We start from the raw sequence: 27,624 nt of genomic DNA, 5'->3' as shown, positions 1-27,624 counted from the left end.
TACTGTTTCAAAAGGTGATAATTAGAATACAGTTACTTTGTTGAAAAAAATGGATTACACTGTGGTCTTTTCCTGTTTGATATGTTAGGGTATCCCCTCTCTAATCCCAATCTAATTTTGGTAATTCCACACATTGCTGGAAACTCAAACAAAACACGAAATAAGAGGCTATAATGTAAGCGTCCTGTTAACGTTGGTGGTGTCAGTTACACAATGGACCCGGAACCAGCACAACAGAGCCAGCAGTGCACGGGCAGGAATGCATTTCTTAATTGGAAATTCCGACACCACTTCATATGGGCAAAATCTGACCATTCAATGCAAACACTGTTTGCCCACAACCAAGCTGCTCTCAGCATCAAAACACTCCCCCTCCAACCAAAAGAAACATCTGAAAGTAAGTTCTTTTTTAAAAAACTAGCATTAGCCTACTGCAACTACCTTATTTCAGTTGCGGTTGCTACCTGGGTTATGGGCCACTTCCCTATCTTTTTATTCCCTATCGTACTATTACTGAAAGCTACTCGCTACCAAGCTAACATTGTTAGCTTGCGTTAGCTGAGGTTAGTTCATAGACTGCAGACTGTTATACTGGATGGATAGCATTGACAACCTGCTCGCTGCAAATAATCAAGTGCAGTTCTGAAAGCAGTCTATAAACTAACCTCAGCTAACAATGTTAGCTCGGTAGCAAGTATTCTTCATTAATAGTAATAAAGCACACAGCAATAGTACAGTCATGTAGTTGTAAAAAGCATGACAATGTATTAAGTAATCCAAAGCATTCAGAATACGTTACATTGAGTAACTTAACGGAATACATTACAAACAACATTTTGGAGCATGTATTCTGTAATCTGTAGTGAAATACATTTTAAAAGTAACCTTCCCAACACTGCTCATAGACTACTGGCTTGTCAATCACAATGTATTCCTGTCCTTAACACTCTAACAAGCCATTAATCATAAAATAAGCATGACTTAATTCAAGAAGATGTAAAGCTACTGAAGCCACAAACTCATCTGGATAGTTTTTACTGACTTCACTTTTAAGACTCTCAGGCTATGTCCTTCTTTTAAATGGCATCTTTATGTTTTTAGACATTCTTATCAAATACCCAGCACGTGCCCCATAGCTGTTGATGAAACGATTATGGTCATTTTGGCTGTCAACAGACCTCTGCAAGCTATTCGAAAAAATCCTTCTAAAAAATTAGCTGGCATCATCAAAAACAGTGGAGAATAAGCATTACCAAATGCTACCCTCTCTGTTTTTAATGATATTTAAATGATGCCACTAACTTTTCATTTACATGATGCGTTTAGTTTCATAGCCCTGGCAACCTTGGCTGAGGAGCTCCTGTAGGTCTGGGGTGTACCCTGCCTCTCGCCCTGTGACAACTGGGGCAGGCTCCAGCCCCCTGCAACAGATGGATGGAATTATGATGCTGGTCTTCACCTGTCAGGCCTCTGGTATATTGGAGAGAAGTAAAAGCAATATGCTTTTGACCACCTGGCATACATTTACCAGCTGTCATGATTAAATCTTATCATTAAAAATAACATTCATTAGCAGCGACTGCTACCGGTGATACAGTCCTTGCTTGCCTTACCACCCACTCCTACCTCCACACTTCACTTACCGTGCACTGAAACAAACCTTGAAACTCCAGTAAGTTTTACTTACTTGCATCACATTTACATCATGAAACAGTGAATATCTCATTTTGGAATAAAATCGCTCGACTTCTAGAAACCACTTTTCACTCTGTGTGTGTTTGTGTCCTCCCTCAATCTCATTCTCTCTCCTTGTCGAGTTCATTTATTTCAAATGAGAGAATCCATTACTGCGGCATCATTCCACTGCAGATAACGCTGTCTTCCAGAGCAAGTGGTGAAATCAAGCATGCTGAAAACATTTCATCAGGGAACCAAAGTAACAACAGAAATTCATGTTGGAATGACAAGTGTTGTGAAACACAGGGTCCTTTCATACAGCTGGCACACTGGTTACACGCTGATAAATGGCATGCAAGTGTGGATTCAATAATAGAACGCAGATAAATAACCAACAAAAATTAGCAAGCAAAGTACTTTATTTTCCTCAGTAATTGTCTGCACTTGTTCAGCTGTTTCAGATGTAGTCTCTATCTTCTTCTCGCAGTGGACATTTTGTTCTCTGAAACAGAGGTGTGACTAATTGCACTAATGTCTGTGTTCCGTGAAAGTGTGCCAGGGTCCTGGTATTGTACACGCTGGCTCACTGGCATAGCTTCCTGGCTCAGGACACAATGGGTGTAGACTCAGTAGTTATCACTGGCAGCCCACAGAACCCCAGATCCCACCGCAACACATTGGTTTCCTTTAACTCTCCCAAAAACATGCAGAGCAACGGTTTTGCTGCAAGATGCAAAAGAGGAAATTGAGTTGATCCCTGGGCACTGCAGCGAAATTGCCTGACTGCTCCTTAATGGTGGGAACAGATCAAAGTGGAGGAAATAATTCCCAAAATTCAAAGACATTAATAATGTTTCCATCCCTTCAGGTGAGGTGCAAAATTCACCCATTAATAATGCTATTAGTTATACTCACATTTAGAAAAGTCAAAATGTCCGCAGTAAGTAAAGTCCTGTGAAATATAACATAAGAAATGTGCCAAGTCTGTATTGTCCAGCTGTGATGTGTGAAACCTTTGACTGTCTGTAATGGCTTCACTTATCCCTTATCTGAGCTTTTATTCAGCCGCAAACCTGATGAAAGGAGCAGGGGAGATAGAATCTCATTCCACTATAATGCGCTCCATACACTGGTGCTCTCCATGCACAAACATACAGATAATACTGACAGACTCAATCTCTTTTACTCGCCCCACCTCTCTCAAACACACACACATACACACACAAATACATTCGATTAAGGCCTTAAAGGAAAACCCTTTCTCTCGAGCAGGCACGCACATTCATGGTCAAGTGGACACAAATAAATCCACACATTAACACAAGCACAATCAGAAGTTTCATTACACATTTATAATGACCTCTGAGTTCCTTTCAGAGATCTTGATTAAACTTTAAATTACATTCCACATTTCGCCTCATAAACAAAAGAAAACTTTACAAGTAAATAGACCTGCATTGTTACGCTGGGTTTTGTCTGGATGAATGAGTGGCGAGATGAAACGCAGACCTCTCCTAAAAAGATTGTGAGCATTTTAAAGGTTTTAAATGGTTTCTTTGTTTAGCTGTTTGATTGTTTTTTTTTTTGGTTTTTTTTTACAAGATTATGGCATATCCATCATGCATAGGTTTTTTTAAAGGCTCAAATCCATTTAAACAGTTTGTACTTACTGGAAAATGACACAGACAGTATGTTTACTCTTTTATAAATGTTATTACGATAAATTAGAAAAATTATCTTACTTATTTCGACCATAGGCGCACCGATTATAAGGGCCATTACGAACAAAACGTCAAAAGTCAAACTTTACTCAACTCATTCTTCTTGCTTCTTCCTCCTCTTCCCGTACCATTGATTCATTAATGTTGAATTGTCTCGCAGCTGCTCTATTCCCATGTTGTTGCAGTATATTAATGACTAACCTGTATTGTGGATTAATTATCTCAGTTGTTCTCCTGACTGAAGTTTGGTCCGTTTACAGCATCCTGCCATGCGATTGCATTTGTCCCTAACCATCGGGAACCCTCACGTTAACTTTTATTGAGTGGAAAAAAAGTTAGCGTTCATCCTCCAGGTTTACTGTTTATGTTATGCTAACATAGCTGTGTTGCTAGTGATCACGTAACACACCATTATATACCAGCTAGTCCAACTTCAGTAACCCTACAAACGTCACTGCTGTTTAGTTTTCTGTCTTCATTTATGTTGGAAGTGATAGCAGAGCTGTACGTTTAATTTTTTCAGAAGTCTCTCAGTCAGAACATGCTATATCATGTTTAGGTGGAAACTAGTGAGCTAACTTCCTACTAACTTCTAACTGCATTAAATTTAATACATTCTGTTTTCATGAATGCCTGGATGTTAAACTTAATTGTTACACCTGGTAAAGCAGCAACACTGATCATTTATTAAAGATGAAGGAATTTAGACTTCGTAGCTTACCAAAGTCGTACTTTGACAGATTTTTGCGCACCGTGTACCACATAAAATCCTCTTTGAGGTCAGTAAGCACAACCAGAATTCATACATATGGCGCACTGGACTACAAGGCGCACTGTCGATTTTTGAGAAAATTAAAGGATTTTAAGTGCGACTTATAGTGCAAAAACTACAGTAATAAGAAGAGAGTAGAGAATTGAAAACACTGAAAAAACCCTTCAAAATAATTGAAAAAGATGGATGGATGGATGGATGGATGGATGGATGGATGTCACATGTCAAAGTTCATGAAAGAATGTGGCTTAGGTTTACAAAGTTGCATCTGAACTAACCACTTCTCCAATAATGTCCTTTGAACAGAAAAGGCCAAAGGGGGTTCCCTGATCATAATGTACGATGCAAGTGCACCTAATACCATCCATCAAGCACGATGGTTCGAGGGGTAATGATTTGGGCTTGTTTTGCAGCCGCAGGACCTGAGTAACTTGCAGTCATTGAGTGCAACATGAACTCCTGTGTATACCAAAGAGTTCTAGAGTCAAATGCGAGGCCATCTGTCTGACAGCTACAGGTTGGCCCAAACTGGAACATGCAACAGGACAATGATCCCAATTATAGCAGAATCAAGGTGATGTAATGGTCCAGTCATAGTGCAAAGCTCAACCTGATTTTAGGACCTGTGCATAGATCAATGCCCATAAACCTTAATGAACAGATAAAAAACATTGTATTGTAAAACATGTGAGAGCCTGATAAAGTCAAACAGAAAACCATTACTTCAAGTCATTGTTGCTAAAGGTGGTTCTACAAGCTTTTGAATTATCAGGTGTATGTAGGTGTTTACAGGACTGCATAGAAATCTGTGAAAATGTTATTTTTCAAATGACAATATGACATTGATTGGGAGGATTGGAGGTGGTGTGCAAAGTAACTAAAGCTGGCCAAAGCAGCTAAAAATAACACACCCTGTATGAGAGAGCACATTGGATATGGAAATGGCCATCAGCTAAAGTGGACTGGCATCTGCTGGGATGGCTGAACTTGACTTTGTCGCTAGGCTGAGTTAGCTCTATGCTCCATTAATATTCGGCTTCATACTTTACTAAGCACATTCATATTTGGGGGTTTCCTGCTTGCTATTTTCAAACCCACATCACAAGACTGGCACTGTTCAGCTGCAAATAAATCCACTTTCGTCCATGTTCACACATAACATATGGCTCTTGTTAATGAATCTCCAGGCAACACTCTACAAATGAAAGTAATAAATAATTTCAGAAGGACAATTAAGTCTCCCTTCATTAACCATTTGCTCATTAAGTCTGCCTTCGTTAGTAAAGGTTGGATGATCGCGTCCTGCCCAGCTGCAGCAGTCGTGATATTTCCCTGTTGCAGATAATTCGGAGTGAAGCAATGTGCACAAGTCAACACGAAACAGAGACCCACTCATGTCCTAATGAGCCTTCCTGCTTGCTGTTCGGAGTGCTCTGTGGCTTCATTATCATCACCCTCTTAATGCATAATGCTTCCATGAAAGAAATCAACACCATATCATTACACTCTAGAGAATGTCACACTCTCCCCTGCTCACCGTCTTTCTGGCTTTTTGCCTTTTTTTTATCTTTTATTTGTACCTTTATCCTTCTGTCTATTTTCCTTGTCCAATCTTCACTCTTTTCTTGTCTTAATTCCCCTTTCTTCTCTCGCTTCCTTGCAAAGTCTCCTTCACACGCGTTCCGCTCACTGGTGTCTTTCCTGTCATTATTTCATCAAAGAGTGTGCAGGATTAGAACAAGACCGTGTAACAAACCAACCTGACCTTGAGACTAATAGCAAATCCCTTCAGACTTGTGTCTGAATAAGCATCCGAATAAAATTACAGCATTTCCTGTTAATAGCATTTTAATGCAGCCGTTGTCATCGTTGTGGAGCCTGATGCCAAATTGATTTGTAAATTCAGAAGGCAATGATGTGTCTGAAAAGGAGATTGTTTTAAGTGAGCAAAACTCTCAGTCGTCATTGCATTTCAACAGCTTGAACAAACATATGTTCTCAGTAATTTCCATTCCAGCGCTTCTTTAACAGAAAGAATGTGATTTTGTTCACACCAAAACGGAAAATGGAGATTTCTCAAATGCTGTTAATATTGTGAAAGGGTTTAAGTGGAGCCACAGTCTTCTTTTTTTTTTGTTATTGGCAAGTACTTATGTTTTTAACATAACCGGGTGAAAACTAAATTGCCATCTTTCACCTTCAATTCAAGGGCTTTCTACAGCCATATCATTCTCAAAGTCTACAATCAAGAGATATCTTCATAAATGGAAATGGGAAGTTTACAACTGGTTACACTTCAAGAACAAGACACTCAGATTTGACCTTGCCAGACTACATCTAAAAAAGCCTACAGAGTTCTGGAAAACAAGTCTTTGAGCAGATCAAACTGAGATTAATCTGTTGATATTTTTAAGTCTTGAGTTTGGTATTATATTCATCGGCATATTGGATTGGACCATAGTTGGATGAGAGACTGGAAAGCTAAAATATCAGCTCAACTCAAGCAAGGCGTGTCCATGTACTGTATCAGTGTATTATGCTACACTTAGCAAGATGCTTCTGCAAGCTATAGGAGTGAATAGCAGATAGCAGAGAGATCCCTGCTAACAGTGCTAGCATGTGACTTCTGTTAGTACAGTTAACTACATAACCAGCCATTTACAATATATCATTTCTCAGATAAATTCCTTAAAATGCTCCAAAGGGCACAAAAACCACATACATGGTGGAGAGATCGTGTTAAGTGACTTAATTCCTTAGCCTAATAAGGCTAATAATTTAAACATGCAAGCTAAAACTGAACAATGAGAATATATTTTGGGCATTTTTAAGAATGGAGAAAGTAGCTATAGAAGCATTTTTTGTTTTGTTTTCTGGTGAGGCCATTAGCACAGGGATTGGCTGCTTTTTAGCCTCAAGTCACTATCGAGGAATTCTTTTGTTTACCACACTTCCTCACATGTTTCCATTTGGTTTTATGCTACTAGCGTAGCTGCTACACATATCAATGTGAGACTGGGCTGTTATTGCGTTTCTGTTTGTGCATTCTGTTTGGAGACAGGCAGTGCCCACGGATAAGGAGGTTTTCATATATGCAGTTAACTCATTGTGCAACTGTCACAGCTTACTACTGGGATCCAGGATGTACCTGTCACAGTGGAAAAATACAGCTCAAACAACAAACCCAGGAAAGCAATCAAGGTGGCGGTAATATGCGGGCAAATGAATATCGCACAGTGCAGCAGTTAATTCTCCAGACGTACAAGAAAGGGAAGCTGCAGCTGAGTTATGGAAGCAATAAGAAGGTTTCTCGGCAATGAGTCTTCCTCACACATACACTCACCCACCGGTGCAAGAGTAACTGGATGTATGTGCAGCAATGTCGCAGAGCGTGGGAAAAGGCTTCCTGCTCTGACCTTGGAAATGGAACACACAACTTCATTAAATCCACTAGAGACACAGACAATAAGTTGTCTTCTCAGAGGAAATAAGAGTGTGTCTGTGTGTATTTGCAAGCTTCAAGCAGAGTCAAGTGGAACTGATGCTGATTGAATGAAGGGTAGAGATTTCAGTGTGTGTTTGTGAAAGAGAGAGACAGAGAGAGAGAGATGTGTGCATACTGGAAGTGTTTCCTAAATTCCCTAAGGCAAAGTCATTCTATTAGCTCTCACTAGGGAAAAGCCACCACTTATCAATTTATGAATTGACTTTCATTTTTGGCTTCTGACACACAGCGTGCGGGTGTCATTGAGCAAAATGTGCTTTTCACTTCAATGTATGATTTCCTGGCGACACAGCAGACAAAGCCACACACTGAGGTGGGGGGCACTGATGTAAAAGTGTCTTAAATACTACTTGCGACAATATCAAGCCATATATTATCGAGACAAATTTGATGCCAATGTGGGCTGTCAGCGTTTTATAGTGATAGCTTTATATGGTGATTGTCCCCAAGCAAAGGTTAGCTTCAAGGAGGTCTGACAGCTGTCTAAAGGTCTCGGAGGTTCATGGATCCATAATGTTTTGTAATTACCCATCCGTGCACAAACACGATCAATAAACCCGGATGAAGCAGATAGTTGCTGGTGAGTGAATAACTGCAGAGAAAAATTAAGACAAAATATGAGAGAAAAGACAAAAAAATGTGGACTCCTCAAGGTTATTGATTAGCAGAAACAGCAATCAGGAAACGAGTGGGCAGCCCTGTAATACACAGGATGTTTCAGGCTCCAGGTTAAAATTACAATTTGTGAAAAAACCCAGCGCAGCACCTATCTAGTCTTCATCGTATAAATCAATAGTACCTCATTAATTCAATTCAACCATCGATCCAACAAACAACGCAAGCTGAAAACGCTCCAAAAGTTTTACAAAGAGCTCATTAGGCAGCATTACATCTGCTGTCCCACACATTCATTTTAAACCATGACTATTTGAAGGATAAATCTAGTTTTCTAAGGGGACAAATGGAAGCGAGGAAGTCAGAGAATCATGCTGCTTTTAAATGAACCCGTGACTAATACCAAGACAAACTGATGTGACAGAAACACAAGCTTGGGTAAAATTATTGCTAGTGTTTTGCATTTCCATCAAATCATTTGGAAACATCCATCACGTGCAGTTTACAGATGAACTTCATGGTTCAATTGTAGCTATGCCTTTCTTTTCCACATATCCAATTTCCCTGGCAATGTGGAATTATTGCCCACATTTCTGGAGCTCTCTTATTCGCTCTAATCTCGGAGTAAAGTAGATTATGAGTTGACTGATTCTCTTTCTCATATATTTTAGAGCCCTTCAGGGGTAAAACTACAGTATACAGGCAAGCAATTTGCATGATATAACAGAAAGCAGGGTTTGTGGAGAAGATGTGCTTTTTATTGCCTTCCAATCCCATTAATCATCTCTTAGACACATTCCATGACCCAGTTTGCAGGTTCGAAATCCTATAGGGTGCAAACTGCTGATCTAGATAATATGTGTGACTATAGCTCCAGAACACTGTGTTCAGTAAGTATGTTATACAGTACTAAAGTTTGATTTTCCTTTTCATGTATTAAGTAAAAACAAAATCAACAAATTAACCTTGACAGTTGTTCCACATACACTAAATTGTCAAAAGTATTCACTCATCTGCCTAAACACTTTAGTGACAGCCCATTCTCAGTTGGATTGACTGTGATGTTGGCCCACCCTTTCCATCTATAACAGCTTCAACTCTCCTGGAGATGTGTTCCACAAGGTTTAGGAGTGTGTTGGGAAATTTGACCATTCTTCCAGAAGCATATTTGTGAGGTCAGACACTGATGTTGGCTCACAGTGTCCACTCTAATTCATCCCAGAGCTGTTCTATTGGGTTTGGTCAGGACTCTGTGCAGGCCAGTCACATTCTTCTATACCAAACTCATTGATCTATGCTATATTTCTATGGACCTTGCTTTGTGCACTGTTGCATAGTCATGTTGGACCAGAAAGTGGTCTTCCTCAAAATGTTCCCACAAAATTGGGAGCATAAAATTGTCCAAAATGTATTGGCCTGCTGAAGCATTAAGAGTTGCTTTCACTGGAGCCCAACTCCTGAAAAACAGCCCAAACCATAATCCCACTTCCACTTAACTTCACACTTGGCACAATACAGTCAGACAAGTACCATTCTCCTGACAACCGTCAAACCCAGACTCGGCCATCGACTTGCCAGACAAAGATGCACTCCAGAGGACACATCTCTACTGTTTTAGAGTCCAGCTTCATTGTGTTTTACACCACTGCAGCTGATGCCTTGCATTGCACTGGTGATCTAAGGCTTGGATGCAATTTTGTAGAAGCAGGCTGCATTCCTCTCTGCTTGCTTTTTGTACATCTGTTGCTGTGGAGGTCACTGGAACACCTGAATTCAATGATATGTATGGGTGAGTGAACATTTTTGGCAATATAGTGTAGTTCCGTTTAATAGTTTTGAGTTGATTGTATAATTTGCGTCCCAATATTCCGCTGCCTGGTCCATGGCTGGTTTCCCACCATGTGGATGAACAAAGTTTTATCTTATTATTTCTCATGTCAGTCCCTTTGTCTCTTAGCTCTCATCCCACAGTGCAGAACTGACATGAAGATAGTGCGAAGATCTTTTAAAAACAGACGAGCAGCACAAAAAGCTCCAATAACGTCATGCTGTTTGTCTAGATTTCTCTCAGCTGTGATTGTCAGTGAGTGGCTCCCTCTGCAGCTAAGCTTGGTTAAAAAATTAAATAAAATCTGTTTTCTTGAGGATTTAGATTTTTTTTCACACAATCTGTTGTTTGAATCTCTTTTGTCTGCTGTGAGATTAGAAGACGTGCGCGCGCACACACATACACACACACTCTCCCTCACTTCTGTATCTGCTTTCTGAGCCCCCTGTGTTGAGTGGGCGACTAGCTGTGACTGGCGCTGTCAGATTAGCCCATTTAAAAAAGACATATGTTTGCTTGTGAGCATGTGTGTGTCCTCCATACTATTTTCATACTGCGAGCCATGGTACATTATTCATGTTAAACCACGCAGAGAAAGATACAGTCGTGTGTCACACAATACCACCGCCACAAGCATGTGGTTGATACCATCGGACACGTACATAAATGCCTAAAAGACTCCCACGTGTTTGCAAATAATCACACTGGCACGCTTTACCAAACACACTGGTTTGCACATTCGCCGGCGAGTACAGAAAACATACCGACATGCAACGCGCTTAAAAACACACGCAAAAAGACACATGCGCGGCACTAAATCGTATTAGGCAAATGAGAATGAGACGGCACAGAGGCAGAAAGGCTCTGTTCGAGCGCTGTTGCTGTGACAGATCCTGGCATAAATCATGTTTAGTTGTTGCCGTTGTTGTTTAATATGCAAATCTCCCATTTGAAGCGCGAGCTGGTTGTTAACAAGTGCATTCAATAACACATGTGCGCTCTCACAGCCCTGTACGTTTTCACACGCCTGTAGCGTATGGATTTCTGAAAGTGGGCAGGTGAAAAATGCATGGCCACACCATATACACACACACACCTTGTGAAAGAGCGTGGGATAGATGTGGATGTGAAATGCCATGGGCGTCATCCCTGGACTCATATTTCATAATCATATGGTTATCCATCAGGCCTGTGCAGCTAATGATGACAACAGAACCACACACACAAACGCACTCATAGAAATATACTCTGTGAGAGAGAGAGGTACAACTGTTCTCAACCAGAGACAAGAGAGCTGCTGCAAGGACACAAACATGAGCAGGCACACCGTTGCACAGCATACACATGAGCACTCATGAGGATGCTCAATTAGGCCCACGCGTGTGATGAAGAACACAGAGACACAAAGAGATGTCCTAGCGGGGAAACATACAGCACATGTGCTCACACGCATACAAACACACATAAACACAAACTGTAAGTGAATGAAGGGTCTGTTGACAGATTTCAGCAGTAATTGATACCCGTGTTTGGCAGCCATTTTTATCTGGCTTAAACCACAAGCCAGGAATGATCTAAGCTGCACAGCAGAAGCATATGCACACACACACACAAAAACCCTTTTCTTACAAGCATCACTTGACACATCTTGACACATCTCTCTCGCTCACACAAACACACATGCACACACACATAGACACACACATCTGAACATGAGATAAAATCACACTTTAGGCTTTGAAAGGCAAAACCAAACACTCCAAAAATTCTCTCTCTCTCTTCTGCCTTGTTGAACTTGCAGCATTGAAAAGACCTGTAGCCATGACCTCCCCCGTGTAACTCGTATTCTCAAGCCAAATATGAACACAAAATGCAAAAAAAGAGAGGATAGGAAGGGAGAAGGAAAAAGAAACAACAACAAAAATAAAGCGGTTCAGTCGTGTGTCAATTCTTACCTTAAACAGGCGCAGGATGTTGGCCACCATGATCGACACCGAGCTGGCTGCAGCTCCGATCACTCCTACGATTTTATCCGGCTTGGTGAAGATTGGAGGGTCTCCGTTGGCACAGCGGACATCGGATCCATCCCTCTCTATCAAGGCCTGTACAAACGTCAGGGACTGCTCCAGAGCGTACGTGTCCCTGGAGCAGGTATCCAAGATCCGGGCCCCCAGTGTGATGTTGGGTAACAGTTCGGGGTCCTTGTTGATCAGGTCGATGGCGAACATCATGGCCTCCAAGCGGTGGATGCCCTTTTCCTTTTTTAGCTCGCCACATGGCGTGCCACGGTCCCCTCTGGCGTGCACTGGAAATAATCCGCCGAGTATAATATCGCCATCTAGTCGGATGGAGTGGGCATACTCTGGTGCCGCCTGAGGGTCTGTGGGGATTCGCTGAGGGGAGGCGACGGGAATGAGCCAAGTGTAAGAAGTAGCCACGAGGAGGAAGATGAAGGAGGGAGACAAGGGGTAGGAAACTGGTCTCCACCGTGGTTCCATGATCAATGAAGAAGTTAACAAAGCAGATCTCAGAGGAGGGATTCCAAAACTGAGAGTTCTGGAATGAATATAAATGTTGGGCCTTTCTACTGGTCGATGAAGGAGGGGTAAAGGACCCCAGAGATGGAGCTAACCGAGCCCCATGAGGAAATCATAATCCAAAAGACAGCACAGAAACAAAAAAGCTAAACAAACAAACAAAACAAAAAAAAACAGCAGTAGTGCAAAAATGTGTCAGTGAATTTGAAGAAATCTATTTAGGGAGTAAAGCGTGTAATCCACAAGTCACATCTTCAGTAGAGCCTGTTGGAGAGAGACAGAAACAGGATGTCTGAGTGCCCAATGTGATGTGAACATCAAGCTTGCTGCAAGGATGTAAGGTCCACCTGACAAACATGTGTAAAACCACTCAAGGGCAAGGAAAAAATGCACTGAAATATATCAAAAAAACAAGCACAACAAACGCGCTGATGCTCATTCGCCAGCACGCTCACATGGGCATATTCTTTCCAGCGGAAGTGTCAGAATTTGCACTTCAGTTCTATAATTGAAATCCCAAAGTCTGTCAGTTCATAATCACCTCTACACACTCACACATACACACAGTCTCTTGTCTTGGCATATCGATGAGTGGAACAGCTGCTAAAATGACACCACAGAAACCTTTTGGCGAGCTCCTCGGGCTATCCGCACGAAGGCACGTGGATACCTGCTTGTGGAGGGAGAGGAAGAGAGGCGAGGGAAGCAGCAGGGGAGAGACAGAGGAGACACAGACGGTGAAAAAGATGAAGATAAGGGAGGAGAGACAGAGAGGGAAAGCATGTAAGACAGAGAGGGAGAAGCAGAGTCAGCGGTGAAAAAGACAGAGAGCGCTGCTGTGGAGCAAGTGTGCTGCATCATTCAAACACCTGCTGTTTCTGCTGCAGTTAAATGAACACATTACATCCAGCGCAAAACTCTCTGTCACACACACACACATGTGCACAGAGCTTCAAATCACAACAGGTAGCATTAATGTTGAGTCCCTTTCTGGAGAAGATCCTGCAAGATGATACCAGATGACTACTTCAAACTCACTCCTGTAGGGAGAGTTGTAGCTCTATCTATGGTGAGCAATGCTGTATTTAGCAGTCATGTTGAAGAACATGACTTTAAAACTTGGTTTTGACAAACGTGTTGATTTCTACATGATAGGGGTGCTAATGTGCTTCCATTAGTTCATGCCTCAGGGGATTTAATCTCTAATTCGACCCTGATCTAGAATCATAGATTTTATTTTGCACTAACGCTGCATGAAGAGGTAATTTATGCAAATTTGTTAATGCCCCTAAGTAATCAAACCCTAAGTGGGTTAATTAATCTACAACTTAACAGGTTTAGTGAAAAAACATTTTTTCCATCCATCTTTTTAAGAAATCTATTGTTAAAAGCATCAGATATACAATTCACTAGCATTTAAGACCAACCGAGGGTGTTTGGTTGATATACACGCATCAGTCGCTTCATTAGGTACACCTGTTCAGCTGCTCATTAATGCAAACATCTAATCATCCAATCAAATGGAAGAAATCCTGTTCATCTAAGGAGGTAAACATGTTTGAGACAACTTGGCGAAGTTCAAACTAAGTATAAGAATGGCAACAAAAACAGGTGATTTAGGTGACTTTGAACATGGCGTGGCTGTTTGGCTTTTCCCACACAACCATCTCTAGGGTTTACAGAAAATGGTCAAAAAAAAAAGAAAAGACAGAAAAAGAACTTGTTCAAGGGTAAGAGGAGCTTGGCCAGACTGCTCTGAGCTGATAACAAGGCAACAGATCACTTATTACTGAAAAAAGTAAGTGAATTACTGAATTTTAATTTAAAAACATTGCCTGCCTTTGTCACCTGTTAAAGTTCAGGTGCCGGCTGCTTATTGGGGTCAGCACATACTCTGGATTCTTTGCTGGCATTGCCTTAGCATACTGTCTGTGCAGATTCTTGCAAAAAGCCGAAGTTGTGTTAGCCATATAATGCTGCTGTTTCTGTCCTGTCTGTTTACATTTTGCACTATTATCCTTTTGTAAAATAAAATGAAAGCAGTGTTCACTCTTCCACTCCTCAAAAGTTGCAGACCAATCCAACATTTTCTGCACAGAACATGAAATCGCTGACCGGAGCAGCTGGAAGAAAAAAGATGCTTTTTTTTTAGTCCGCCCCTTTAATAGAACCGTTTTAGTGGACTGAAGAACCGTTGTATGACTTATGTATGGACATAATTGTCAATGTAATATAATTAATGAACTTAGTACAGTAACATATTACATTACTGTATTAATGAAAAATGTAGTGTGACAACAGTGGTATGCAGCAGAGCATCTCTGAACGCACAACACTTCAAATCTGCAGCAGCAGAAGACCACACCGGGTGCCACTTCTGCCATCTAAGAACATGAAACTGAGGCTTCAGTTTGCATGAGCTCACTAAAACTTTCTTTGTCTGACTGTCTTGATTTCTCTTGCAAAATTTGAATGGTAGCAACAGAGTTTGGCGTAAACAACATGAAAGCATTCATCCATCCTGCCTTGTGTCAGTGGATCACGCTGGTGTGATGCAGGATATTTTCTTTGTATTGTTGAAACACCAAAGTCTGCCTGTGTTGTTGCTGACCATATCATGTTCATCAAACCTCTGAGCAATGTTTCCAGCACCTCAATGAATCGACATCAGGAAAAATGAAGGCAGCTCTGAAAACAAAAGGGGAGGGGTCCATCTTTGTACTAGCAAGGTGTACATAATGAAGTGACCAGCGAGTGTAAATCTTATTACATCATTTGCACACATTTAGGCCATCACTCTAAAACGTCATTCTTTATTATAGTTGTCCTGCTTACCCAAATACACACAAGCGTTTCTTTTGAGGTGGCCTATTTCACACACACAAGCCCGTTAATTGGCCGCATAGTTCTTTTCATCCTTATCTTCTTCCCTTAGAGAATAGTGTCTCAGCACAAGTAAACTACTGAGTTGTATCCTAATGTTAAAGGAAGACTTCAGGAGGAACGGCTTACTCATTTTCTAACAAAGAGTCAGGTGAGGTCATGTCTGGTCATTAAACAGAAGCCAGCAGACTATATCAAGACTGAGAACGAGTGGAAACACTAAGAAGTTGCCAAGATATTTTCCACCCACAGCTTACGCAAATGATTATGACTATGCAACAGGCTAGCCATTTCCCCCTGTTTCCAATCTTTACAGTAAATTGAACTAACTGGCTGCTGGCTGTCGCTTTATATTTAGTGTATGCACGTGTGAGTCGTACTGTGAAGGTAAACAAACATAAACATTTCCTAGAGAAAATAACAGATGCGTGAGAATTCATATTTTAAAACATGCTCAATCTTTCCTTTCCTTTTTCAAGCGTTAAAGCCTGGAATAAACAGCATATATGTGATAACCTAGACAATACTGAACCTGAAGGTGCCACCTACACCAGCACTGGGTCCGCTTCAGTGAGTCATTACAGCCTTGCCTATATCATCCTGTAAGAGTTTTTCATATTAAATGACTATAGATTTGCAGTTTCTTCTTTTTGCAACGATAGTTTATAGCTGTGAAAGCTGCAACTATACTGTATAGAACGAATCTGCCTGTTTGCCAGTGTGTGGTCACTTTGACATCCCTGCTTTATTTGCATATCCTCAACTGTGCATCTAGAATGTGATTTTTTTATGGGTTTTGTTTTTTACCTACCGCAAGAGGAGATTGGCCCATTTTCAATCCTGACCATTCATTATGTAAAATAGCCCTTAAAAAAATACTAAATGCATTAGTTTAACTTAAACATTTGCACGACCCAATACTGAAATGTCCAGCACTCCTTAGGAGTTGGCTACAGTACTCATAATCTTGAACTGTATATGTCTGCTGGCCCATTAATCAAATCCCAGAGCAGTTTTCAAAAAAGATTTCTCACCGTCTCCCCATAAAACAACAGCATAGCCTTCCTGTAATGAAAGCCAAGCATCATTTAAAGACTTCTGAACCATTCTGCAGACCTGTTTGATTTCCCCCACGGGAGGCCCTAACAAGTTCTGGACTCAGATCTCATCCCAGCGTGAGGTGCACTCTTGAAGAATCCATTTATAATTCGATTCTGTCCCAATTAATTCATCAGTTTCTCTTCACTCTAAATGGAATTAGGTCAAAGCCACTCATACGGCCAAGCCCCCGCTACGATTAAAAACCCTGCTTTATATAGGTTATCCAGTTCTGATTCATCTAACAGTGTTCTCCCTGCAACATTGTGTGTTCGACACTTTTCGCCTTGAATTCAAGCAGAGAATGGGTTAAAATTGAGGCCCGGGGCCCCCCAGTCATTAAGCCGCACTAGATTATAGCCAGCTCAAGTCTACGTCTCAGTATATTCCAATGGGGTCCATTAAACTGTGGTACAGCTTTCTGTCAATCCTTTTGCCTGTTTTTTGCTTCTTCTTTTTTAAGTTCATCCTTGCAGCTCTTAGCACTTGGCAGGCATCTGATATTCCCGAACAGGGAGCAAACTGCATGAATATTTTTAAAACCAGAAAGGGGGCATTTATGATTTAAAAAAAAACAGCTACACTGGTTCAAGATGTAACTACATCCAAACGTCTCAAGTGGGGCACTAAAAAAAAAAAAAACACAGATCAGGGCAACGTGCGAATGTCTCGTGACTGAGCTGAGGCCCCGAGGTTATTAAAAGTTTCCTGTCTCATTTACACTCACGCCCTCTGAGGATTATCAAGTTTAAGAGGTGAAAAGACATCCTTTGTCTGCACGCTCATGAAGCAGCACTACACACCTGAGCTTATGCTGATCTTAACCAGTTTGGCTACCGCTATTTGGCTTTTCAATCGGAGCCCCTGTCACACTCTGTGAAGGCTCAAACATCTGCTTTTTTTCTCTCTTCTCCCATGTGGCAGCCTAGAAGGAGGCAGGAGAAATCCCGAAGAAGGAGGCTCCCGCTGATGTGACGCTTATGTGCTCAACGATGAAGAGTGTTAAACCCCCCCACCCTCCGAAAGGCTGCAGCTGGCTCATCACTCTTTTTAATTCACACCCATGGCTGGCTGTCTATGAGCCTGTTGCCCACTTCTGGTTGTGTAGTCAAGTAGGGAGGTTTGGGGGGGGGGGGGTTCTTCACTCACTTTTTTTCCAGATTCTTCCTTCTCCTCCTCCCTCCATTTCTCTCTCTCTTTATTCCCTGCCACGCTCTGCCTCTCTGCCACCGTCTTGTCTGCCTCGCTGCTGCATCGCATCACCTTCTACAGGCCGTCTCCATCTCTCTTGAGAGTCCACTGCTCTTTTCAGAAAGTGATAGCTTTTCTGCTGCCCTGTCCTCTCCCCCATCCTCCCCTCCTCTCTCTCCACCTTCCCTTTAAGTAGGTGTTCTTCGCCACCCCCTCCTTCATCTTCTCACATACATGCCTCGTTTTATTCCTCCCTTCTCTCACTGTCACTTTATTTTATTTATTTTTTTCTATTTTAGCTGTTTCATAGGCCACCGCTCCACTAAAAAAAAAAGGTGGTGATTCCCTCAAAACACACACACACACTCACACAAATCTTTGGATCCGACTTCCGTTCAACCTGTTATAACCCTAACCAAGGCTGTAGATGAATAAATGAAATGTGGCTGAACTTGATTGTATATTTTTTTTTCTCCTGGTCTCTTCTCCAAACACTCCAAACATAGTTCACGTTACCCCTGAATGCTACCTCCAGAGGGAAAAAGACTTTTCTTAGTCCTTTAAAGCCTTTTTGATTGTTTCCAGTCTCAGCACACATCAGTGGGGCACGCCGAAAAAAGCTTACGCATCCCTTTAAAACACACACACACATGCTTCTGATGTGATTAAGTCATGTGTCAGAAGATAACGCAGAGCTCACAGGTTCAAAAATAAGACTGTGCGAGATCAAAGTCTAGGGGTGTGTGTGCTCATTATGCAGCCCTTTGGGCATCATTCGGTACAGCAGTGGTGGTATTCTGATTGCAGCCTAATTAAGACACTGCCATCCTCAGTAAAAGCAGAGAAACACCCGTGCAATGATATCTGGAGGAGCAAAATTCATGCTCATTATATCGTGTCTCTATTTTTTCCCCTAACACACATCCACGCAATCCTGAGTAAAACACACCTTTGAACGGGTGCTGTTAGAGCATGTACTCACCCAGCCACCACCGTGGGGAAATCCACGAGAGAGAGAGAGAGAATTAAAAAAATGCATAAAACAATAAAATCCCGCAAAAAGTAAGAAGCAGTGAAACTGAGACAATGAATAACACAGACTGGTCAAAACCATTCAGCAGAGGAATGTGTGTTAGAGAGAGAGAGGAAAAGGTGGGAAACACACACACACACCCTCGCTGAGAAATGCAAAAGAGATCAGCGCATTTAGTAACGTGGAGAAAAGAATCTGCGTGTTTAGATACCTCGGAAATGAGAAAATCAAATCATCCGCCAGTGTGCGAGCGGTGATGCTCCGGCTCCAGCCTCCCCCGCAGGCTCCGTGGGGTCCCTGTCCGTCTAAAGCAACTTCCTTGCGGAACTCAGCAGTTTCACCTCCACCCTCACACACGCACACACACAATCAATACATATATCTGTATATCCTGAAGTAAAAATCTGTTTGTTCCACAACAGCAAAAGGAATTTGAAGACAATTTAGACAATCCTCATGGCGATGACTGGAGAAAGGAGCAGATCTGTGCAGCTGCCACACAAGAACAAAAACAAGAAAAAAAAGAAAAAAGAAAAGAAAGTGTTCTGTCGTGACCAACAGAGCTGATTTAGGGGCTCAAAATCAACTATTAACTCCGCACTTGTTAATGGAGACAATAGAGGGAGGCTGCCTGTAATGAAGTCGATGCCCAGGAATGAATCTCAGACAGAGAGGTGTGGAGAGAGGGAGAAAGAGAGAGAGGGAGAGGAGAGGGTGATGAAGGGGGGGACAGAGTGCAGGAATTCATCATGCGCGGACTCTCGTCAGTAACGCTCAATAACGCTGTTAAAACCCACCTGATTGTTATCCGCTCCTTCTCTAAGCTCTCCGCACTTTGCGCATAAACCCTTCCCGTGAAGTCCGCTCGCGCTGCTCCGCGTACGCGCGCGCACACTAACACCACCAACACCCCCCCCTTCTCCAGGTTGTCGGTGCTGAAAAGGACAGCGCACGACACGAAGCTGCCACACGAAGCGCGAACCCCCCTGTCCCCCAGCTCTTCGTGAAACATATGTATGTATTGGAGGCGTCGGGTCTGCTTCTGCCGCCTGCACCAAATCATCCTCTAATTGCGCCACTGTCGTCCAGCAGAATCCACCCATTCAATCAAGTTTATTACCAATCAATTGGATCGATTGTTTCCACAGTGGAAGGCGTTGGTTATTAGAACACGTTAATAAGTCATCAGAATATGCTCAGGCGGTTGTGCCACACTCTTAATTGCTTCAACTTCAGTCCGTTTTTTGTTTGTGTTTTTTTACTGCGCCCATTGATTCCCCCTTCCACACACCCCTCCTCTTCCTCTTTGTACAATCATAGCGCATGGTTCTTTGTGGTGAATGGAATTAAACAAATGAACCGCATCCCATCTGCTGTGTAATAACAATTTGATAAGCTGTGTGGAGTCAGAAACCAGGCAATTGAAACAGACCCGGGTGTTCCCTCATGTGACAGCGTGTAAGATGTGCGCAACACGTCCAATTTGTGGCTTTTCCGATTCGGAGGGAGGTGCATAGACGCGGAGCAATGGCACCATCTAGCGGTGGATGTCTTGTAATTGCAACAGGAAAGGGGCAGGTGAGCGTTATCAAATTCCTAAAGAAAATTAAAAGAAAGGAAAGAAAGAAAGATAAAAAGAAAAAAGTCATGGCAGGAGTTGAATAAAACAGTTTTGAAGTTTTGCTTTTTATAAATATGTACATGAGCTTTAATTCTATGGACTCAATTGGCCAATATAAGAAGTGTACTAAAATGAGCTTTCAAGTTAAAGTGTAACCTTCATGTCTACACTAGTAATCTCCTTTCATTTTATACCTCTGTACATAAGTTAGCTTGTTTGTTTGTTTTCAGGTCCCCTGAGCTCAGGACGTCAACTTTGAAGTAGGTCCTGTGACAGTGATGACTAAACTCTTCACGTGCCAAATTCTTTTCAGTTCATTTTCGAAATCTTCTTCAAAAACGTTGCAAAAACTTATGCACTTACTTCTTTAGACTTTGCTAGTACATGGTTGGACCTTGTGTTTTTAGAACTGCTTTAATTATGCATGCCTGAGACTCAACAAGATGCTGGAGACAGTCTTCCAAGATTCTGGTCCATATTGACATGATATCATCACACGGTTGCTGTAAATTTGCTCTATTGGATTGAGTTCTGGTGACTGTAGCATTAATTTGACTACAGTGAACTTATTGGTTTCACGTTTAAGAAACCAGTTTGAGATGATTTGAGCTTTGTGGCATGGCTATCCTGCTAGAATGGACCACCAGAAGATGGGTGGCTGGACTTTTAAGGGGTTAGCAACAATATCCAGGTATGACAGTATCTTCTATTGTCCAGTTTTGGATAACTGTAGCCCAGTTTCCTGTTCTTAGCTGACAGGAGTGGCTGCTGCTGTAGCTCATCAGCTCTTCAACCACTGACATCTGTGTTCAGAGATGCTCTTCTGCATACCTTTGCTTCAACGACAGGAACCATCCTCCTCTTACCTGTAGACCCTAGAGATGGTTGTGTAGATCAGCAGAAAGAAGAGGCCATCTGGCACCAACAGCCACGCAACAAAGTCTCTCAAATCGCTTTTCTTCCTCATTGTGCTGCTCAGTTTGATGTTCAACAAGTTGTCTTGACAGGCAGACACTGCTAGTAGCAGCAGCATTGACCTACTGCCATGTGATTGGTTAATTACATGTTTGTGTTAATGAGCAGCTTAATTCGGTGTACCTAATAAAATGGTCAGTGAGCATATGTAACCTGCAATCTGACAATGTTGTTTGCAGAGATTGAAATTATTACCCAGTGTAACGGTGTGGCTCACTGTCTATGGACCTACTGATATCAGGCTTTGACTGTACTTACGAATAGAGATGTGTTCATATCTTTGAATAATATTTCCTGCACTCAATAAAATGTCTCTTATTGTCACCACCACAACTCAGTGGCATTAAAAAATAAAAAGATGCATTTCAGCAAAGTTGGGTGGGGAAAATGGAAAGCTGGAAAAAAAGCCAAGTCTCCAAAGACATAATTCTTGAAAAACCAAATGAAATCTGCAAACGCTGTAAACAAACAAGACTGATTGAAGTAGGTGACTCACATTTCAAAGAGAGAAAAAAAGACAAAGCCACACAACAACCTACTGAGGTTTAAAGCAGTATAGTTTTATTTAAGTGGTTGGTTTCAACATTCTTGTCACTGAAAGGCTTTTCTAACGCTTGTCAAATGCTCGAGAAGGTGAGCTTAATAACATTACAACTTATGATTAAAGAAATGTCAAAATTAAAAAATAATAATAATCTAAAAGTCTCTTGAGGTTTCATTCCTGCTCTCTTCTGGACACATTTCAACAAAAAAAATCTCCTCCTTCAAACAGTGTACGATTTTTAAAAAAAGAAAAGAAAGAACTAATGGTGGAACAATGCAAGCTTGCCTCAGCAATAAACAATTACAGAGTTGTAACTAGTCAGACGTGTTCAAAGCATATGGCCAACCAACACAAGTGAGTAACTATTTTGACTATTAGAACTATTATTTATACCATCCGTGCAGGATGGATCGATATATACACGCTGTCAAGACCTCGCTGCTCTAGCATTTTGGGTTATAAAAATAAAGTTTGGTCTTTCCTTTTTTTCAGGTTTTGTTCCATTTCATGGCTTTCTGTTTGAACAGTAAGACATATCTGCTTTTGGTCTTCCTTGATCCTTTCTTTCCAACTCTTATGTGCCAGTGTCTCAAAGACTACCATCAGGAGCTGTTAGCAAACAAGTAAACCCCAACCCTCCCATCCCTCTCAAGTTTGGGTACAGGAAATCATATTTTGAATGGAATTCATACAGTACTTGGTAAAAAACAACAACAACAAAAAAAAAACCAATCTTACAGGTAAGAAGGGAAAGAAAAGTTCATGCCCCTGCATGTTTAAGTGGATGTAACAAAACACTTAATGCCAATTGTTAAATAAGGGGAATTTAATAGTTTTGCTTTCTGGATTTGTGGCTTTCTTATTATTCAAACCTGCCATGCGTGCTGCTTTAGGCACTGAGGTTGAGACACATCTACCAGGACCTGTGATGGAAAGTACAGTAACTAAAGGAGGAATCAGCAAGATGACAGTGGTAAGAAAATAATGTCTTCCAGTTAACAGTTTAAGATCTAAGGCAGTATGGCTGTTGGTGACCTGTCACATCCTGCAAACATTCAAGCACACATTACTCCACATAATGTGCTGTTCAGTTCCTTCTCGCTGTGATTTAGCATGCAGGGTGTCAGTTTGATAGTCCAAATGTTTCCCCTGCTGTACCACGTGTTGTTTCAGACTTTTATAAGTGGGAATTTGATTCATTTCTATTAAGTGAAAGATTCCTTCCAGAGTACAAAAAAGTCCTCTGGAAGGATAACCTGGTGGTACAGGGTACTGTCACGGTAAAGGAAACACCCTTTACAAACATGCAATCACACCAAGTAGATAAGGCAGAAAAAACAGTGATTACCACATGAAACTGATTGAAGTGATATGAGAAGAAGCACGCACACATTTTGTTTTTTAAATCTTTAAAGAAAACTTAAAAATCCACTCTGGTATTTCCTTTTCTTTGGCTGTACCCTGTAATTCATAACATCTGAACTTGTTGGTCACTTTAGAGCTGACTAAATCCGACAAGTTTAAATTTCTGGGACAATGTACGTGACAAAATAGAGACTATTCAATTCTAAGGCGAGCATCAAACACTTTGGCTACAGTTTCTCTTCCTGGAAAGACAGCAGGGCACAAAAGTGGTCCAATCAACACAGGAATCAAGTAAGAGGGGGAAAAGCAGATGAACCAGCTGAATATAATAGGTCTGCATCACACCCAATTTAAGATATGGACATACATATAAGTCATAAATTAATGAAATGCTGCTGTAAGGATATAGGTTCATTTTGTGTAGGGTTAATTTAGCTTTATCTCTCAGTCTGTTTTTTGCAGAGACCACAATCCAGGTCTGATTTCCCTCCCTCTCTTACACACACACACACACACACACACGCACATACACACTTCCATAGATTAACTTCATCCTTTTACTAAAGGCCGTTTACAGGAGCAAAGCAGTACAAACTAGTCATCTGCATATGGATCCATATTCACATCTTGTAGTAGGTAAATAGAGAATATATATACCAGTAGTGAGTCTCTGTGTAGATAGCAGCGCCACCATCCAGCATGCTGGCTGGCTTCATCATGAAATTATACATGAATGTGAGATTCCAACAATATATTTGGTTCTTAAGCAAATGTGGAACATAAAACTGTTTGTACTTCACTCCTCCATCGGGCTCCGTTGTTCCTTTTTTGTTTGTTTCCTTCACATTTCCATAATCTTTTTCCTGTGCTTGCTCCATCTGCCTATTATTTTTCCAGTTTGTCATCGTTAGTGGCTCGCTCACCCTTTATTCCAGGGGGTCTGTGTGGAGACAGAGAGCAATGTAAAAGTGAGGGTAAAAAAATGATCAGAATGAGTTAAACGAAGAATCAAGGGAGAAGCAGGAGGTAAGAAAAAAAGACTTCTAATGAGCAGAGTGATACGCAGAGAATTAAGTGAGAGTGAGCATGCAGGAAACAGCTGGTAAATCATGCCAAGCAGTTAATTAAAGGAGGAGAAGGAGGAGGAGGCTGATTGGGATTTCTCATCTCTGCCCAGGGAGTGGTCTTCAAGACTAACAAATAAACACACATTTCCTGCCACAAAGGAAACTGGCCCATCTCAAACACAAGCCGACATTTACAGATTTGCTCAGGTACAAATGCATCTCGCAGGAGCTTGTCTTTTTGCAGTTTTGGCACACATATCAGGAAACAGAGAGGGAGACAAAAAAACAAAAAGACAAACTGGCAGGGTGAGAACGAGGCAGCGATGAAGCAGCGGACTCGCTGCACTGGAGGGAAACTCTGTGTTCTTACACTGTGTTTTTCACCAGACCAGGGATTTGGAGCGGGTGCTGACTCCTTTCCTCCTGCTGGCTGCTGCTGTCGTTGCGTTACGATGGCTTCGCTTATGTGACTCCAGGTACAACTGAGGAAAATCATTCACAAATACATTCAAATGTTATGCAGATGTATGCTAGTGGTTTATTTTCATTTTATGAAGTCACTACTGGCCAAATGTGTTTTAATGTTGTGGGTACAGGAAAAATAGCATACGGATGAATGCTTAATCTATGGATGACTTTGATTAATCAATTAATCATTTTGCTTATATACCAGAAAACTGCAGAGAGTCCAAAGTGACTCATTTAAATGCAAATTTGTGCTACTTCCTGTCTCGGTCAGAGCACTCTTTAAAACTGTTGACATTTTTAACCTCTGTAAGACTTTCTGTGGTATAAACAAAGGTTATTTGGTCTTTGTCAGTATCTGCCTATTCTCACAGGGAGAATTCGTGTCAGTCATACCTTCTTAGCAAAGGCCCGTCCACACTGGTCACAAGCGTGAAGGGAGAAATTCTTTGTCACTCTGACTTCAGTGGACGATGTCCCCGTGCTGCTCTCTGACTGGGCGTCATGTCGCCGCGTGTGTGGGGTTTGGTTGCTGGGTGAGGAAGAGGTGGTGGTGGTGGTGGTGTTGGTAGAGGAGGAAGAGTTGTTGCGTTGGTGTGTGTGTTTTTCGCTGCGACGGGTCAGCGGGGGGCTGATGGGGTGGTGCTGATGGGTCTGCTGTCTCTCTTGCTTACGGGTGACGGGAGGGGACGGGGTGAAGACTGTCGACGACAGCTCCTGTTGTTTACGAGTGACGGGGGCTGGAGGTGGGGCAGAGGAAGAGGAGGCTGAAGAGGCTGTTGGGCCAGTTGTGGAGCACTCTTGCTTACGAGTGACGGGAGGTGAGGGGGAGGAAGACGACGAAGCGTGACGTCCGTTCACTTCCTCTTTGACGCTGCTGCCTGTCCTCTTGTTCGAATTGTTGAGGACTACCTCTGCTAGCCTCTTCACTGCCCTACTCTCCAGTTTGGGCATGATCTTGGCGAGGTACGTGGATGACTTCTTGTGAACTACGGTCACGTGACGCAAGACGTCGCGCTTGCGACGCGACTCGTAGCGACAGAGAGGGCAGCGGTAGAACTTAATGAAGATGTCGTTGCCGTCTGTGTGCAGCTCAATGTGTTTTGTTAAGTTCTGACGTGAGCTGAACTGTCGTTTGCACAGCTTGCAGAAGAGCTGCTTAAAGTCAAAGCCCACTGACAGCTTCGTCATTTTGGTGGCCATGCTGCCACTACACGCGTTTCCCCCACGGGAGGATGATGATGATGATAATGATGTCATTTTTGGGCTTGACGGGGCCTCTTCCTCCTTCACCTTCGTGGCATTGTGTGCCACAGAAACCCCTTTAGCTGTGCCAGTGCTGTCACTAGGAGAAGGTGCTGGACTGCTGTCAATGTCCTCGTCGTCTTCTTCATCCGAGGGCTCCACTGCTTCCTCCTTAACCCTGACATTGTTGCTGACAGACAAGTTAGTGCTGCTGCTGTTGGAAGTGGCTGCTGCTGCGGTGGACGTTGCTGTACTAGAAGACTTGCTGCTTTTCATGCTGTATATCTTGTGGACTATGCGCATGTGCCTCTTCAACATGAGCTGAAACGCACAATTGAAATTCAAAAATTAATTCACTTTTGTTTTCTGAAGGAGCAAATTACATGACGACAAAATACCAACTTATTAACAAACCCTACCTGTGAGCTGTAATTCCTCTTGCAGAGCGTGCAGCGGCATGATGCCGAGTTTGCCTGTGTCGAGGCCGGGAGCTGAGTCTGAGGTTTGGCTTGGTTTTGGTTTGAAGATGATGTTTTAGAGTTCACAGGGGTGGACTTGGAGCTGTGGCCACGTGTTGGCGAGGCATTGCTGCTCTTTCTGGGAGGCGTGACTTCCAGTGAGAAGGGCTGGCCGGGGCGTGAGGCGATGCTGGGTGTGATGGTGTCCCTTCGCAGACCACGATGCACCTCATCAAAGTGGCGGCGCACATTAGCTTTGGTAGCGAAGGTTTTGAGGCACACTGGACATGACTTTCCAGTAGGTGTGCTGAGTGTCCTCGGCCGACCTGTGGTGTCATGAAAAGGGTTATTATTTCGAACGATAATTCCTGTGGAAAAGTAAAAATTTCATTTAACATTAAAAAAAAAAAACATCATTTTTTTATAGCATGGTAGGTAAACACAAAGAACAATGAATAATAGCAAATGGCCACAATTCGATACTTCACGTGGAATGTTTAGAACAATGTTACCAAAAATGACATCTAAAAAAAATTCAAGCCCAGGCACTCGAGGTAGGTTTAAATGAGTAATAAATGCCTTTTACTTCATCAGGCTAAAGACATGAACATTTTTTGAAGGTTTACATTCACCTAACACTCAAAAGATCCCCAGTTTGAGAGACTGGGAGGTGAAACAAATGCCTTCGGGGCTGTTCCAGGAAGGGCATACCATCTGATGTGGTGACCCTTTGTAAATAACAGAGGAACCAAAAGAAGCTTTTCAGTGTCAGTTCTTTGTAAAAACAAGTCAATAACTTTTACAAATATTGTAAGGGTATGCAAAATACTGTTACACAATAGAGGGAGCAAGTTATTAATATTACAGTAATGCATAGATCCATTTATTTTTCTTTTTTCTTAAAGAACAAGGAAGATTGTGGGAAAGGACACAATTTTAAGTAAGTTTTGTTAGATATTATAATTTGTCAGGACAGGAAAAGCACAACAGAAACTACTAGTCAATTTACCAGCACAAATACAGA

The 27,624-nt window shown here is 42.0% G+C and overlaps 2 protein-coding genes across 13 annotated transcripts in view; both read right to left on the bottom strand.

Moving 5' to 3' along the window:
- grm8a (glutamate receptor, metabotropic 8a) overlaps positions 1-19,647 on the bottom strand; it is a 289,622-nt gene extending 269,975 nt beyond the window's left edge. For 2 of the 3 annotated variants that reach the window (XM_040035199.1, XM_040035201.1), the window contains exons 1-2: positions 19,072-19,647; positions 12,074-12,919 (exon numbers count right to left, since the gene is read on the bottom strand). In XM_040035199.1, coding sequence (XP_039891133.1) covers positions 12,074-12,616 — 543 coding nt within the window. In that variant the 5' untranslated portion in view covers positions 12,617-12,919; positions 19,072-19,647. The other variant, XM_040035200.1, reaches the window with a different exon arrangement.
- Positions 19,648-21,995: 2,348 nt separating this feature from the next.
- Positions 21,996-27,624, bottom strand: part of znf800b (zinc finger protein 800b) — a 31,242-nt gene continuing 25,613 nt past the window's right edge. For all 10 annotated transcript variants that reach the window (XM_040035195.1, XM_040035198.1, XM_040035190.1 and 7 more), the window contains 4 exons: positions 26,562-26,926; positions 25,294-26,463; positions 24,803-24,914; positions 21,996-24,305 (listed from right to left, as the gene is read on the bottom strand). In XM_040035195.1, coding sequence (XP_039891129.1) covers positions 24,813-24,914; positions 25,294-26,463; positions 26,562-26,926 — 1,637 coding nt within the window. In that variant the 3' untranslated portion in view covers positions 21,996-24,305; positions 24,803-24,812. The remainder of the gene's footprint in view (positions 24,306-24,802; positions 24,915-25,293; positions 26,464-26,561; positions 26,927-27,624) is intronic.

This window comes from Simochromis diagramma, unplaced genomic scaffold (genome assembly GCF_900408965.1).
Source record: "Simochromis diagramma unplaced genomic scaffold, fSimDia1.1 OVJJ01000816.1, whole genome shotgun sequence".
Lineage (NCBI taxonomy): Eukaryota > Metazoa > Chordata > Actinopteri > Cichliformes > Cichlidae > Simochromis > Simochromis diagramma.
Note: the sequence above shows the minus strand (reverse complement) of the source record. Positions and strands in the feature narration are given on the sequence as shown.